This window comes from Notolabrus celidotus, chromosome 20, assembly GCF_009762535.1.
Source record: "Notolabrus celidotus isolate fNotCel1 chromosome 20, fNotCel1.pri, whole genome shotgun sequence".
Classification (NCBI taxonomy): domain Eukaryota; kingdom Metazoa; phylum Chordata; class Actinopteri; order Labriformes; family Labridae; genus Notolabrus; species Notolabrus celidotus.
In genome coordinates this window covers 10482874-10500414 of record NC_048291.1, presented here as the reverse complement: position 1 = coordinate 10500414, position 17541 = coordinate 10482874, and the positions used below count along the sequence as shown (strand labels likewise).

Here is a 17541-nt window from a genome sequence, read left to right as displayed (position 1 = left end):
TCTGATTTGGGATGTTTTTTTCTAAGGTAATGAATGCACAGTGAGAGTTTAGTTTTAGAGAGTGTAGAACTTACATAAAATGAGCCAAGTCACGATATCTCATTATATACCTGCAGTTAATAAAAGGCCATTTGTGACACCTGAGCAGGTATTATTCATTAAAATACCTGAGGACCTTCTTTATGTGTTGATTTTGGCGACCCCTGTAGACAAAACAGTACATCATCTCTGCTGATTTTCATCCTTCTCATGTTTTAGTAATTTCTGACCAAAGAGCTCATCCTACTTCCTTTTAAGTCAAATATATCACATTTCAAAACTTCATTGATAATGTAAAAAAAAGGCAATATCTGCTACATGCTCTAACTCAGGGGTGTCAAACATACGGCCCGCAGGCCAAAACCGTCCCGCAAGAGGTTCCAATCCGGCCCGTGGATGACTTTCTGACAATCTTTCATTAAAAGTAACTACCATTTCAGATTTGTCCTCTGGGGGTAGCATACAATCATAGTGCTGATGAAGCACACCTGAACAGTGCTCTGGGAGAATATTTGCAGTTTGCATAATCCAGTGGAAATGAATAAACTTTTTAGAGCACTTCAAGATCCAATCAACACAAAAGTTTTCGTATCTGTAAACTGGTAACAGCAGGTGCGGTGGATCCACCTTTTTCGAAAAAAAGGAGCCACATATCGTGTGCATGCTCACCATACATGTGCGTAAGTCATAGGTCCCACTATAAGACTCATCATGGCGAAAAATACAACAGCTGTTCATCTAAAAAGATAGTTCATGTAATGTGAAAATTTTCAGAATGTCCTCGTACTTTTTTGCACTAAAACAAAGGGGGAAAAATTGGAGTTGTCCTTCTCTATAGGTTATTCTGTTATGATTTTACTGGTCCGGCCCACTTGAGATCAAATTGGGCTGTATGTGGCCCCTGAACTGAAATGAGTTTGACACCCCTACTCTAACTCTAACTCTCATTTTATCCGACAACTACTGTCTTTTGCAAGACGTCTACAGCAGCGACTCAGAGGAACCTACGAGACAAGGGAGTTCAGGGACTCCAGAAAGGTCTATGGTTATTAACTTTGATGGGACAGGGAGAGTTAAGGTATGCTATAGTATAACTATATAAAGGAAAGTTTTAAACCCTTTCTTAGAAATAGAGAGGGTGTCTGCCTCCCAGACCCTGACTGGTAGATGATTCCAAAGGAGAGGGGCCTGATAACTGAAGGTTCTACCTCCTATACGACTTTAGGTATGACAAGCAGGCCTGCATGCTGGGAGCATAGCGTTTAGGGGGGTAATATGGCACTATGAGCTCTTTATGATACGATCAAATCATCAAATGGATCTGCCAGAGTAAACCAAACAGTTTAAATCTTATACTTCTTTGATTGCTTGCAGTGTCGATTAGGGCATGGTTGGTCTTCTTGCCCACATGCTGAGATAGAGGTTTTATGCTGTGTTCTCTGTTTCTCTGGGAACTTGAATCCATCACAGATCACCTCAGACAGGTCACAAGGTTCTCTTGGATGCACCAAGAAAATCCAAGAAGGTTTCTCTGCAAAGATGATCAGGATTTGGTTTCAAAAGTTCTCACTCATCAGCACCGTTAATATAACATTTGACATCAGCTGAGCAGCAACCAGAGACCTTAGAAGTTCATTTGCATTTATTTTCATATTAAACAGTGTAATTATAAACATTTCATTCAATTACACTAAGCATGATAAATATGACGTAAAAATATTTTAAAATCTACAAGTTTTAAGGACAGAATGAATTCACATCTCCTTTTGTGTCTTAATTTAACTGTTTTTCAGCCGATGACGGTGATATGTTCCTCTGATCAACTCAGCTTTAAGTTACAAAATGAAACCTCATACCTAGTTACATTATTTCCCAATTTACATACAGAAAAAATTAACATTTACATACATCAGTACAGTTCAACATTAAGTTACATTTCTCAAATGTGCAAGATTAAGCAATGTATACTGTAGTCAAATAAAACAAGATCTCCTTAAATAAACGTTCAAGTTTAACTGAAGCACAGGCTGCTGGTTTCAAACAGAGGTTAACATTGTCTAAGATACTGTACAGTGCCTTCTGTGTGGGGCGGGGAGATGGACTCTATCTACTACAGGTGAAGTATAGTTTGTTCATCAGCTTTAAAAGGAAAGAATCATACAGGAACTGTATACCCTACAGTTCAGATAACTGTGTTTTTTTAGCTGTACATGAAACCTTGTGTCTGAAGCGGTCTGCTCCCTAACTGTTTGCATTGTGCTACAGAAACTGATGACACACATCCCCAACACACCCTGTACAGCCACAGAGACGATGTTCGGCCTGAAAATGATAATATACAATAATGAAATGCTGAAAGAAGCAACCAGACTGAGAGGAAAATGCCGTTTGAACAAGTTAATGAAGTTTGACACAAAGTAAAAAAAAAGGCAGACAGCTGTTTGTGACACTGATAAAAGCAGCAGTGTGTTTGTTCTAGTAGTGTTTTTTCTGCGACGCTTTAAGTCCCTGCACGTTACTGAAGTCACGCTTGCCTTCCTATGACGCAAATTTCAACTAATTGATGAAATCCATTGCACATTTTTTTACAAACAGCTTATTACATTTCTTCATTCTGACATTTAAAAATAAAATCTCCTGCTTTGTTTTTTTTGTTTTTTGTACACAATCTCACAAAAAGTGTGATTCGAAAGTTGTAGTGATAATAAATGGAGTGCGGCTGTTTTTTTTTACAGCATCACAGGCACTGTGATTAAACCCAGTGACTAAACCATCCGAGCAACTTTCCGCAGTTTTCAGAGCATTAAATGAAGCATTACACGACTGTCTTTCAGCTGGATCACCTCCATGGGATCAATATGAAAATGCTCGCCTTGTAGCAAAAACCCATTCTTACTGAGACGTCTCAAACATATGAAACTACGTACTGTGGATGTTCCCTTTATTCATAGATAAAAGGAACATACAGCGTGTCACCTCTGTGGATGAGAGATCTTTAAGTTGGCGGAGATGTCCAGTCATCCTATGCATGGATTGCACTTGATTTCAACCCTTCTTTTTCAAAAGTTGCTACAGAATGACACCAGACAGTTCCCCTCCAACAAGGAGACTTACCAACACCCGACAAGAAGTGTATGAACAAAAAGTATACTTCCAAAAAAAAAGGCAACCACTGAAATAATCGCACAACATGATGAAGGAAAATGATGACAGTAGAGAAAGCTTCGATCTTCAGTTTTACATCTCCTGTAATCAAAGAGCTTATTCCTATTTGGCTGTGGTGAGAAGTTTGCCAGCCCAGTGTGTTGAATTAAGAACATAGAAAGTCTTCTTCTTCTACTTTTTTTTTTTTGGTGACGCAAAAAGTCCTGGAAAAGGAGTGCACTTGGACACACAACAAAAAGAAGCAGCCAAACACCTGGAATGCGCTTGATGAGTCTTTAAAGCAAACATTAAGAAACTTTTTTTTTTTCCCCCGCCAACTTGGAATTGCACTGAACTGAGATCACATACACACTGATGAAGCTGGAGAGGTGATGTGGCTCAGACCCCAGGACCGGGCCTGGTCTGTCTTATTTTTGTCAGTTTACAGCTGTTTTTTTCTCGTGGCCGTCTCCATGAAGGTAAAGAACTGATCTGCCTGAGAGAAGCATCCGCGGTTTGCCTTACAAACCGCCTCATCTGTCCGTATTCAGCCATTTCCCTAAAAAGTGCGAGTTAAGTTCTTTTTTCAAATGGTGTGATGGAAATACGTCCTTTCTTCTGTCACACTAATCCTTCTCTCCATCTTCACTGCTTCCTGAGAGGACCAAAAGAAGAGGAAGAGATTAAAACATGTCAACTTATGTATGAAAATCATACAGCCATAAACTAAAGCTTCTTACACACTGCAATTCAACAATAGCGCTGGAATGGAGTTTCACCCTCATTACACCTTTGAATTTACACATTGCATCCCAAAACAGTGTAATATTACACATCACTTTATGGGATTGTGGAAGCATGTGCACGGCTTGTCAACACACAATGGGTTAAACCATCATGCCTCTGCGCGTTACACACATTGCAGACAAGACGTGGGAGTGACGAAAATACCCCGCCTTTAAATGGCAGTTTGTCAGGACCTAATATGTTTAATTTTACATTATGTAAAATCCAAAATGTTATATAATTTTAATACGTTTGCATGCATGAAGAAATGCTGACAATTCATTATTTTTAAAAGATTTGTTTGATATTTGGGATAATGTGCTTATTTGCTCTCCTTGCAAGAAAAAAAAAAAGGTGAAACTGCTCTAAGTAATGTACAGATTAGGGGTGAGCCCGACTAAGGATTTACTTAGTCGAATCTGATTCATCAGATTTTGCCCATAGTCGACGAATAGTCGAATGTTTGTTGTTTTTCCTTATTGACCCAAAGTCTGCATGATGGTGACCGCATGACAATATTACGCATAACCCTTTACAATTAAGAGACTCGTAGCTTAAAGTAAAAGGGACAACAGAATATTATAAGTATGGGCAGAAGTGCGCTCCTTGCTTTGTTGACTGTAAATCCTGTCTTTGAGAATATCCTCTCTGATGGCGTGGAGGTGGATGGGATGCTGTGGATTGTTTTTGAGGCTGTGCGCAGCTTTGGGTATTTCTGCTCGTTCTTTTGGCCCCGTACAGTTTTTGTGTGGTCCGGTAATCCTTGATCTCACAGCCCTCTTCATGAAGCTGCTCCTCATCTTCTTCACTATTTTTTAGGATCAACTGAAGTTTTATTTCCTGACATTTTGAGCTGCTATGAACGTAGAAAGATTTAAAGGCCAGCTGAGGTACGTCTGCTCCACAGCTCCCGCTAAATGGGAGAGTCCACCTTTAATTACCAGGGGAGATTTAATTACCACTTTAAGGAGATTTAACACTTCAAGACCTGTTCTCAGAATTACATTAAATAAGTCTATATTTATATCAAAATAGGCTAAATGAGACACTATTTTTATGGGAAACAGGAAAATAATGTAAAATTAGACATTGAGCACCCCCATGGTTTGAATGGAATGATCCACGTTTCATATGCAAATATTCGACTATGAGATTGGCAGTCGACTAAGGCTTGTTAGAACGAATCGTCGAATATTCGACTATTTGGGGTCACCCCTAGTACAGATGTTAGAGAGCAAAAGCAAACAGCTAATTAGCTTAGCCTTAATATTGTACCTGAAATAGGTCTGTCGGGGTTAACACAATATGATACGATTAAGAGCCGAACGCGTTAAATTGTTTTTCCAGTACCAGCTCCTCCAAACGTTAGTTTTTAACATGTTAACAAAAAAGATATTCAATTCAAGGAACAGGAACCAGGGATACTTTGTTGCTTGGGGACAAAACTAAAAACTTGTATTTTATGTAATATTGTAGAATGATATTACCACTATATTATTATTTATTATTTTCCAGCTCAGCCCTGGACCCTGTGGAGGTGGTGGCTGAAAGGAGAATTATTATTACTTTTTTTTTTTGTTTGTTTTGTTTTGTTTTGTTTTGTTTTGTTGTTTTGTTTTATTTTATTTTATTTTTCTTGTTTTGTTTTGTTTTGGGTTCCTTTTTTCCCCCTCTCTTCTCTTCTGATTTCTCTCTTCACAAGATTATAAATGTGCCCTTCCATGTTTTGTAATGTTTGTACTTGTTAGTATTTCTGTATCAACTACATGTTTATACACTTATTGGTGAATTATAAAAAAAATAAATAATTAAAGGGAGAATTATGGCCAAGCTGTTGTCTCTGATGGACATTTTTATATATATATATATTCTTGTTGAAATTCTTGTACTGTACCCCGTTTTGTTTGCTGCTGTAACTCCATGAATTTCCCCGTTGTGGGACGAATAAAGGAGTATCTTATCTTATCTTATATGTATTCATCCTTTAAGTTTAACATGTTGATTAACCAAGTTTTAAAATAATCATATTTTTTTCCCTTTTGAGAAGCTTTTATGATGACATTACTATCACTGTTTCATGGCAGTGTAACATAATAATTTTCATTCTGATTTGCACCAAATAATCAATACATTATTTAAGACTTTCTGTTAACCAAATATAAAAAAACTAAAGTTCATTTATCATGTATTTAATCTTGCATAACTTTGTCCTGTAAGCCTGTCTGGAACTATTATTAAGCCCCGGTGTGACGGCTTGCTACACTTACCTCCTTGTTCGATGTCGGAGTCGGTGAGATGTGTGAGCGAGAAGCTGGCGATGCTGGCCGGTGAGATGGAGAAGCGGGAGTAGTTCGAGGAGGAGCTGGTCCAGCTGGGCTCCAGCACCGTGCTGGGCGGAGAGGTGAAGCGTGACGCTGAGGACGAGGACATGTTCTTTGAGACGGGGTCTTTGTCTGACTTGGGCAGGAAGGCGGGTGTAGGGGAGGAGAAGTCATCGTCCCACTCAAAACCTCCACCTGTAGGGGTTTGATGGATGAGTCAGATGTGGAATTACAAAGATGATGTTCAACAGGGGTGTAAATGTAGAAGGTTCTGGTTCTTACCTTCTTCGTCTGTGGAGCTTTCTGAATTGGTAAAGCGGTTCAGGTAGCTGGATGTGGACACTGGGCTGCCGAGCTCTGGAGCCTGACTGTTTGAGCCTGAGGAGTGGTCCCCCAGTTCCTTGGTGGGGGTTTCCTACATGACAAAATAAAAGAGTCCCATAAAGTGTCTAATTGATTAAACCACAGTAACTGTATAAAGTGTAAAGCTGATCCCTCTTTACCTGATCAAACAGGAAGACGGTGACATCATCAAAGAAAGTTACTGCCCTTCTGGAGTTATCTGCGTTAAACCTCGCAGGAAACGAGGAGGACGCCGCCTCTATGTTCAGCGTGGTGGGCTTCAGTAGGCTTTTCAGGTTCTTTGCCCTGCTGTCGTCTGAGATAATAACGGGCACCGTGTGAACGGTGTCATCCTCGCTGTCTGAGCTGGAGCTGTGGAGTCGGTACGCACGCATGTCGTCATCGGAGTCGTCGCTGTTCTCGTCCTCCTCATCCGCATCCACACCATCCTCCTGTCCGTCTGAAGCCGAGCCGTCCCTCCTCCCCAGGTAACGCCCCTCCATGTCCGGCTCTCTTATCTTGTGGCCGTCGCTCGCGTAGGTCCTGGTGAGTTTGGCGTGGACTGCGTTTGACAGCGGGGCGGAGGGAAGTGGAGACAAGGTTTCTGAATCTTCTGATGGAGCTGGTTCTTCAGGTGACGTGATGACTGTTGAAACCTCTGGCTTGTTTCCATTTTCAACGTGATTGTTGTCAGACTCTGTCGCCTTATTCTCAAATTTCTCTGCGGTATCTAAATCTGGTAAAACTCCCTCAATATGAGATTCTGGTGTTTGTCCGTTGACCAGTGCTTCAGCAGAATCTGAAGATTCTCCCTGTGAAAACAAAGAATCTATATCTCTCTCCACGTTTGCCACCACTACCGGGCCTCGAGTCGCCTCGCTGACTGGGCCAGCTGAGTTATTCAGCCATGTTGCTTCAGCAGAACCTCCTGCAGCTACTTCCTCTGACTTTTTCTCAGGTTCTGATTCATTGTCAGAGAAGTAGGCAGAGTCCCTGTAGTTACTCCCCATGAGTGGTTCCTCAGCAGGAGCCACTTGCTCCGGTTCTTGGTCCTCATTGCGATCATTGCTGTCAGGATCCAGCAAGCCCTCGACTTCAGAGATGATGATCTCTGGTGGAACCAGATTTGCTGCCGACGCGGTCTCCTCTGTCTCCTCCTCTTCTTTTGCGACACTCAGGCCATTCTTCACGGGGGAATGTTCTTTGACGTTAGGCTGAGAGTTCCACTCAGGAGACTCCAGGTTCTCCGTCTCGTACCCGCTGTCTGATATTTTGTATGGAGGTTGCAGTTTGTGTTGGGCTAGCTGAGCAGTTAATTCGTCTCCTTGTTCGGCTAACCTGTGGATGTCGAGAGAGTCTAAAGAGTCTGGTGTCTCGGCAGAGTTTTCTACAGTAGGTAGAGTGGTGGACATGCTGTCTTCTAGTAGACTGTCCTGGCTGATTTGGTCCAAAGAGGGCCCAGAGACCAACAGAGAGGACCTGACGAGAGGACGCCCATTAGCGTCCATAAAGGATTCTTCATGGTCAGAGAGAGTGGTTTCTAGTTCTATATCTGCATCCTCAATGAGTTCACTCAACAGGTCGTTACTTGTGAGGTCTTCACTGTGCCCGTTGTCTGTAGGCAACGCTGGGACTATCAAGGTTTCAGAAATGTCGCTTTCTGAGGGCTGAAGATTATCCTTTGAGGTTCCGAGGTCGTCTTCAAGGCTGGGGAATTTGGCATCTGTGCACAATGAGTCTGTAGTGGCACTTTCAGAGAACGTAGGGGCGTCAAAATCAGTTTGACTGATGGTTACCTCAAACCTCTCAGAGGTAGAGTCAAACCCAGAGTCTAGACCCCTTTCTGAGGATTGCAGGAGACCGAGGTCTTCAGTGGAAGAACTGTTTGTAACCGGCAGCTGGATGCTTGTGTTATCTTCTGTGACCACAGTAATGGAAGGCACCAGTGTTTGATTTCCTACCAGAGACTGACAAGACTCCCCCAGGCTGGCAATTGGGGAGTCTAAAAGTTCCTGTTGCGAGGATGTGCTACTTGTTTCAGGTTTCAAATAAGCATCTGGTATGGTTAAGCTGCCTAAACACTCAAGGTTGTCCCAAGAACGCATTCTGAATGCGGATTCTGGCTCGTGGGCCAGGCCAGGTAAAAGAAAGTTATCTTGTGGACTTGAGAAACTAGATCCCTCTTTCATCAGGTTCTTTTCTTTGAGAAACATAAAGTTGTCGGTTAGTTTTTCGGCGTTCAGAAGCCTCTTCATTTCTGCACTTTTCTCCCCTTCTTCTTCTGCAGAATCCACACGGTGAGTGGCTTCCAAACTACCCCCTAAAAAAGAATCCACGTAATTTTTATCCGCATCCATCACCTGGACTTCTAAAGATGCGGCTTCGTGGAATGGGTTCCCGTTACGCTGGGGGAGCTCCATAAAACTCTGTCCCCAGGAAGGAGAGTCCTCGTGCTTGGACCCGCCTTCAGTGAAAATGTTGGTGTGGTACGGGCTGTCGTTTTCAAGAGACGACCAGATATGGCTGTCTGGTAAATAAGAGTCCTTGGAGTCAATACTTTGGTGGAAAAAATCTGCATCAGTGCTGGACTCATCCAGACGTACGTCCTGGAGGACAACAAAATCTTGCCGGCCTGAGCCAAAGTCCAAGTCCTGCCCTCTGTTTCCTTCTCCCCCAACAGTGCTCTCCCCTTGTTCCTCCAGCTGGATGTAATATTCATTCCTGTTCGATGGCTTTTGTGCATCAAACACTGGTACAACCCCGGGAATGCCTGAAGGAGTGTTCCCACCCTCTTTGCACTCTCCTCTGCCCACAGGATCAGGGAAGTGTGCCTGGATGTCTTCTCTAGAAACAGGGAAGAACATGCTGTGATAGTTCAGCGTGGTGTCCATGCCTGAGCGTGCGTGGTTTCCTTCATAGTGGTCATGCTTGGCCGCCTCCCAAACGTACTCGAAGCTGAGACCTTTGCTTGTTTCGGTCACAGTGAGAACTTCGTCGATCTCCTGTCGCAGGGCGTCGTCGGCAAACTGTTCCAAGATGGGGAAGGAGGAGTGGCTGACGGTGGTCTGGCGTGTGGAAGGGTTGGGCTTGAGAGCGTCCCAGCGTTGCTCGAAATCTTCTTCTATGTCCTTCTGGCCTTGCATGCGCAGGTAGGTGAGCAGACGGTGTACTTCCTCTGCTGTGGCCCGCTTGTCTGGAGACAGCCAACAGAACTGCAGAACCTCGTACCTGCAGAGGTTTATCAGAAACACTGTTAATAACTTTCAACACTCAAAAAAACAAACTTTCAACATCTTCTTAGAAAGCATATCAGTCGGTAATGTGTCTTCATAAACTTGCCATCTGTCAGAATAAGGAAGCTCCAGCTGTGGTTTGAAGAGTTTGACTTGTTGATCCTTGATCACGTGATTGAGAACCTCCCGGTCTGACAGATGTGGGTACGGCTGAGCAGCGTTCTCAAAGAGCTCCCACAATGTGACCCCCAAGGCCCTGCAGACAATAAGGACAGAAGGGGATTTGGAATTTACTGCAGGACAACAGATTACCAATTTAGAAAACGGCCTTCACCTCTTGACCCTGGATCGTAAAACTTCCCCAGGTGAGTCGTTAAGGATCAGCAGGAAACAACTCTCATGATTCATAAAGCAGCTATGATGGCAAGAACCAAAACTGAGTGGTTGGCATTATTGACATTATTGAGTTTTAAGGGCTTGTGTAATTGCAGCTACCTTATGTAACCTCCATAATTTATGGATATACTTTAAAAGCATAAAGGCCAAGCAGGGGCTGAAAAGAATGTAGCGTGGGGAGATGTGTAGCTGGTGCAGTGTCAGTTTCTTCTTACTCTTTTCTGGAAACGAACCAGTTTCAAGCTCTGGAATCATCAGAGAGCTTGCTTTCTCTGGTGTACTGCAGTGCAGGGGTTTCCAAAGTGTGGGGCAGGATCATAGACTGTATAAATAATGGACGTTGTATCGTGACGTCACCCATCTGTTTCTGTAGAGATGTTTTGAAGCCAATCGTTGGCGGAGCCATATTGGTAATGCTGAACTCAACCAAACTTAGTGTGAGGTAAAGAGGCGGGCTTTGAGCGTTCTGGCCAACAGCTATTTGTTCCCGTCTGTCAATCAAGTCATTCATGTCCTTAAATGGGCAAAACTCGTAATCTTAATATCTTCTGAACTGGTGCGTTAGAAAAAAATTCACCACCCCCCATAAATTAGCTAGATAGACCCAAGCCGTTTTTGAACCAGGCTAATTAATGTGTGTTAATTAATGCTGCAAAGATTGTCTTTTTTGAATGGGGTGTATGTGGTTTCCGCTGTTTCCTCAGCCAGCCTCAAACGGACGCTCGATGAGTTGCAGTTTATAACATTTCGGCAAGGGCTTCATATTTTTGAGACTAGAGGTTGCTGCTTGGTCGGGACCCTCTGAGTGGTCACATGACACTAATGGAGGGGTCACGAGATGTCTTCCAGAAAGTTATTTTTTTTTAAAGTTATATTTTTTGGACTTTTGCCCTTTATTAGATATTACAGCTGAAGACATGCAGGAAACATGGAGAGTAGAGAGTGGGGGAAGACTTGCAGGAAATCATTTAACTATTTAACTTATTTCATTCCTTTTAACTTATTTCATGTATTTAAAAATACTTCTATACCTTTCTTTGTACAGATAGTATTTTTTTTTTTCTTAGAATTTTTGGATTTGTGTTTAGGTTGATATATTTATTGTCCTTACTGTCTTGTTGTGTCCTTACTGTCTTGTTGTTAAGTACCAGTGTTCCATTCACCACACCAAATTCCTTGTGTGTGCAAGCTCACTTAGCAATAAAGCTTTCTTGAAACTTGAATCTTGAAATGGTCGCGGCCGAGAGTCGAACTGAAGAGCTCTGCGACAAGGACTATAGCCTCTGTATGTGGGGCACTTAGACCGCTAGGCCAACAGTGCCCCGTTTTCCAGAAAGTTTATGTTTTTTTTAAGTAATCCAAAACTGCATATTTTACTCATTATCTAAAAAATAGACATAAATAGTAGCTACATTTGAAATAGGGAGCCTATTGAACATCTGGAAACTAGCAACGTTGAATCACCTCGAGAGACAGTGGGGGTCCTGAGTCTTTGGCACTTATATTTTGGTGGTCACAGGCTGAAAGTTTGGGAACCCTTGCTGTAGAGCAAGATCACATATTTTTCTTGGTCTTATTACAATCACACTTCATCATCTTTGTTTGTATCTCAGGACATGAGTCACACTGGGCCCTGTTTTCATTGCAACAATGTCATAAAAGGGCAGCATAAATCTTGTTTCATCTTCAAACGTAGGTAATATTTTCCCTAACAGTGTCGTTATAAAACATATTTCGATTATGTTCCAGTCCACTCACACACGTTAGGATTCATGTGTCTTTTAAAACTGTCCTCTGGTGTCCTCTAGTGTAGTGAGGAGCTGTTAAATGGTACCTACCACACATTGCTGGGCTTGGTTGGCTCCATAGTAATCACACCCCCATGTCGCTCGCCCACCAGCTCAGGAGCCAACCAGCGAAGTGGTGCGAACACGTCTTCCTCTGTGATGATGTAATCCTCCTGTAATTAAATAGAAAAGAAAAGAAAAGAAAAAAAGAAATGTGTTATCACAACTTTTTGAGATGGTAGCAGTTTAGAATACTCTAGTTATTTGTGAAAACGTGACATAATTTAAAGTTCACTCTTCAATAAACAGGAGAATTATAGTTGGTGATTTGCCCTCACTAAGGCAGCACACTCACGCAGCCTCTCCCTTTCTTTACAGAAATAGACTCACTGGGTGACCTTATCTTATGAGTATTAAATTCAGACAGCCGAACCGACAGATCAGCAGTATTCAGGGAATGCAGCAGACAGAACTGCCATGAGACATATGCGGCGTCTCTAGTTTCAAAAGAGGACGATCTGAATTGTTCAGTGAAATGTAGAACCATTAAAATGAAAACACCTGCAGTGCCGGTGACGAAAAAGGTATAAATCCTGCTAGGTCATCTGGGGCTGGACGTCAAAGATAGATGTTGACAAGTGACTTCTGATAGGGAACTTAAGTTCAGCTGTTGCACAATGTGGAGTAGTTCTGAACCATGTTAGGGGGACATCGTTTGTTGCATTTGATCGATTTAACACTTTTTGAAAAACAGAAATCATGATTGTCTGTTTCCTCATTTCCTTTGAGCTACTTTCTCTCAATAACATCAGAATTTCTTTTTACAAGACAGACATGAGGTGGCTTACTTTTTAAGCTTAAAATCGGAGGCACTCGATTTATTGGCTCTTTTCAAATTGGATCTAAACATTTTCAAATTCTCCAAAAAACGTGTACAGTGTCTAATCCGTCATGGCAGCCCGGTTCCCCACACATCCTTTTACTCAGGTCTAAATTTCTTTCTAGCTTTACTACGACTCCAGATGACATTGTTCACTTCAAAGAGACTGGATGTGCATCGTGTGAATATATCATTGTGTAGCTTATGTTCGGTTAACATATGACATGCAAAGACATCTATTAGAAGTCGTTATTTGGTATGGGTTTGGATTATTTTAAATTTATTAGAGTTAATGATCAAAGTGTGATCATGTGTCTGAACTTTCCTCCTCTGGGGATCAAAATGAAGAAGTATCTTATCATCTTCATTCACATGTTTTCAGTCAATTTGCCCTTAAAGGGACACAGCAGACACAGTGAAATGTGCAAGTAGTAATCTTAAACACAGGCAAGTTGATTACTGGAATCAACACTCAAATATTTGATCTGATAGTGTATGTATTTAAGATTCTAGCCTCATTAGCTCACAGTATCTTTGTATAACCCATAGACTGTATAAAATATGGACGTAGTATCAGTGACGTCACCCATCTGTTTCTGAAGCGCTGTTTTGAGGCCAATTGTCAGCGGGAGCCATATTGCTGCTGTCGAGCGAATTGTGACGTAAAGAGGCGGGCTTTGAGCCTCCTAGCCAACAGCTACAGTGCTCCCGCCTGTCAATCAAATCAGCTGTGCCTCTCATTGGAAGACCCGTTATCTCAATATCTTCGAAATTGCCGCGTTAGAAAAAAATTCACCCCCCCACAGTGTGTGCCGATCAAGAAATAAGCTATCCAGACTACACTTGTCTTTTGTACCAGGCTGTAAACATGTTTATTTCTCGTCTTTTTTGAATTGGTGTGTATGTGGTTTCAGGTACTTCCGGAGCAAGCCTCAAGCGGATCCTCGATAAACTGCAGTTTTTTTAAGCACCAAACCGGAGGTTGACGCTTGGTATAACCACGCCACTGTCGTACCTGAAGTAATGGTGAAATGAGCAAAGTGTCTGAAAGTAAGGTTTTTGCTTACTTTGTATCTGTAGGGTCCAATCCCATAGTCCCCCACTTTGACTGTAAGGTCTGCAGTCAGGTAGCAGTTCCTCAGGGCCAAATCACTGTGAGAGCAAAGAGAGAGACGTGAGCATGACACACAGGGGAGGATTCATTTTTATATGAGTTTGTAATGATGAAACATTTTCTGATTAGGAAGGTAGAAAGCATACTTAAGATCTACACTGGAGTAACAATATTAAACTTTGTGCCCCAGTTAGTGGATTGTGTTTATCCTGAACATAGTAAAACAGTGGAGTGGAGAGACCACAAAATCAAAGACAAGTGATCTACCATCTGCCCCTGAACTTAATGATTGCCTCACAAGAATCAAGGGCAAGGAAGTCAGGCAGGGATCTTTTATGACTTTAGGAACTACAGGAAATTCTTCAGTTATTTGCCTCCGCTCCTCACAACAAGACCCCTTCAGGGGCTATTCCTGACTCGTGCATGCAGGAGCAGGATAACGTTACAAGAGGGGGACACAGCCCCTGCAAGGCTGCCAGGAGAGGGCGTAAGAAGCTGAGGCTCTCTCTTCACATCAAGCACACATATGGTAAATCATTTTCAGTGACCGAATGGGGCAGGCTTGGTTTCCCGTCAGCCCTGCGGCTTTCCTTGCGCCTGAGTTCCGTGTCCCCTTTACGCGACAAACACTGCTGACACCGGTGTTTTGTGTGTACATAGCACAGCGACTGTCAGAGCTGCTGAAACCTCTGCAAGATAAATGGAGATGTATTTTAAACTCCCTGTCCCCTGTGTCTGGCTGAGAGCCCAACATACAGTAACATGAAATAAAATGGGTCCAATATCTTCACCCTATAAAGGCTAATACATGGCGGGGCAATGATCATTCCTAAAATATAAGACACCAGTAAAGTCAGCTGTAATATCAAGAAATCCTCTTAATTTCATCTGAAATTTCAGGTTCTGGTCTTACTTCTATCAACATGTGAAAAATCTCCTTTCTTCTTTCTCGTGACATTTTTGGGCCTTTTCAGGCCTTTATTGAGAAACGGGACACTGGATACAGTCAGAGGCAGGCCGGCTGCAACTCTGTAAATGAGGCACACACTTTAAATCAGCAAGCTAAACCAAGACCCCAAATATTCTTTTTCTTCTGAACCTATTACATTTCAACCAGGTTGATATTTCTCAACATAATAATCAAAATCAAAGCTATGATTTTTTTTCTTAACAAATTTCAAACGTCCTTGTATTATTTTTTCATGGTTCCCACTCTTTTCCAGAGATCATTTTCCAGGACATTTCCAGGACATTATCAGTTAAGTTTTGAACTCAGAGATTTAAAGAAGTTTAAACTGTCTTCCTGCGTGGCGATGTCTATTGTGATCAGCGATGTCTACAACGTGCAGTTTCTGTGTCGCTCCCTTTGTTCCGTTTGTTTTCACTATAAGGAGTTTGCACTCCTAGTAGCTACAGTACGGTTATTGAGCTCTCAGCCTGCAGGGAAAGTTGAGAGGCACAGACCCCCAAGCTCTCTGCCCTACTCCGCTGGTCACTCTTTAACTTAAATATAAGACTCTCTGAATCAAAAGAGCACTCCACAAGGTTAATTTACCATAAAACATAAACAATAAACCCCAGTTTTCTGTAAATACATGATTATGACCAAGTCGGGGAGAAAAGATGTGAAAAAAAGTTGCACAGCCGGGGATGTGTTTTTTAAATCTGGTCAGGTCGCACGCAGTCATGTTGGAATAATTTTCCAGGACAAGATGTGATTTTCCAGGACATTTGTCATTTTTTTTCTCTATATATATTTCTCATATATCTATATAAATTTTCTTCTTTTTCAATACTGGAAAACTGGTCAACTGTTTTCAAGGTTTTCCGGGACGCGTGGGAACCCTGTTTTTTACAGTTAAGTAAATCAATTAAGGGCTTGACCAAGTGTCTCACAGTGTTACTATCTAAAGCTTATAAGCCTAAACTGTCGCAATTCATTCTTAAAGGAAACTATGAAAAAAGGAATCAATAATTCTCTCAGGACCAAATTTATGATCCAAAACCAGCCAAAGAGAGAGACAGACACTTCCTTCTGAAGTTTTCCCACCATCTATATCCTATGAGATTTCAGCTTACGTTATCAGCCTTCCCAGCACTCGCCCTGAGGTCTTGTGTCAATGGCAGCGCACCATAACCAATCAAAGACGGTGTTCACATTTCGTCTACATCAGAGTCATTTAGTTTGTCACAGTTTTGAAAAACTGAAGTTGAAGTCTTCAACTTCGGTGTCACAGAAATATTTTGAAGACTGGATATCGAATTACTCCAGATGAAGGAAAGCTTGTAAAACTTCCATTAACTTGTACAAAGGATTAAAACACAACTCCCAATATTGGGCTATCCTTTTACACCCAAAGAGCAGAATCATCATATCCCTCTGGCAGTGGACAGCTGACACTGTAGCAATGCATGCGAGCTGTGTAATTGGAACCCCTTGAGCTTATTCTGAGCATGCAAAATAGAGCTGATGAGCGGAGCATCGTATGTTACCCCCGAGCCACACGTTCCCAACACCCCCTGTGCCTTGCTGGCTGCTCACAGCCAGACATCCAGCACTCACCGGGGGTAAAAATGAAATTGAAATGCAGCCTCTCTGCTGTACAAACCTTTTTTGGAGAACACTGGCACTCCTGAGACTAGCTGGACAGCAAGCACTAAAGTAAAACTAACTGTTGACCCAAGTTTTTACAATCGCAGTTTACGAGGCTTGTGACCGCCTGTCTAAAAAAAACCATTACAAACACTGAAAAGTGGAACACATTAATAAGTTAACGTGATAATTCTGGAGGTATTTCTTGATCTCAACAATTAGGAAAGAGATCCTCAAGTGACTTTGATGGGTCGACAAGATCTTGAATGAAAATACTTAAATTCACCAGTTGAATGTTTTAGACCTCTGCCAAATTTGCATAAATTCAAATCCATTGACACCTGAAAGGTAGCACCCATCAACACCAGTCTTTTCACACAAGACTGATGCAGTCTGAATAATGTATGTATTTAAAGTTTGGAAAACAATACTGTAAGATATCTACCTCTAAACAAAATAATGTCTCTTAATCAAGGCTATGTCAATCCTGATCTAGGTCAAAAACTAATGTTATACTGGGGACAAATGTGAAGTATCTATGTCTAGAAGTTGTAAATAGAATTGGAAGCAGAGAAGTGTTACAATCTCGAAGTGCTACCTGTGCAGGAAGTTGTGTTTGTGAAGGTGAGTGACACCAGCAGCGATCTCACAGGCCATCCTCTGCAGCTGCAACAACTCAGCATTTCTGAACACCCAGTCCTGCTGGGACAGGTAGCCTCGCAGATCCCCCTGTAAACACACACACACACAGACAAACACAATACACATTTATCAGCACATGAACAACAAGAATAAACATTCAATAAATCAAGGAAAGATAATAGTGTCACAGCACTGAGGGGATTTAATAAGTGTTTGAGTGTATTGAGCATGGATGGCCGCATGGTGGCAGTAGATTCTCCTGTT

The 17541-nt window shown here is 42.0% G+C and overlaps 1 protein-coding gene across 1 annotated transcript in view; it reads right to left on the bottom strand.

Annotated features, from left to right (window-relative positions):
- Positions 1-3309: 3309 nt before the first annotated feature.
- Positions 3310-17541, bottom strand: part of lmtk2 (lemur tyrosine kinase 2) — a 38048-nt gene continuing 23816 nt past the window's right edge. Inside the window, exons 7-14 of the mRNA XM_034711895.1 lie at positions 17234-17364; positions 13996-14080; positions 12100-12221; positions 9972-10121; positions 6794-9860; positions 6573-6705; positions 6237-6485; positions 3310-3838 (exon numbers count right to left, since the gene is read on the bottom strand). Of these exons, the coding sequence (XP_034567786.1) occupies positions 3810-3838; positions 6237-6485; positions 6573-6705; positions 6794-9860; positions 9972-10121; positions 12100-12221; positions 13996-14080; positions 17234-17364 (3966 nt within the window). The 3' untranslated portion in view covers positions 3310-3809. The remainder of the gene's footprint in view (positions 3839-6236; positions 6486-6572; positions 6706-6793; positions 9861-9971; positions 10122-12099; positions 12222-13995; positions 14081-17233; positions 17365-17541) is intronic.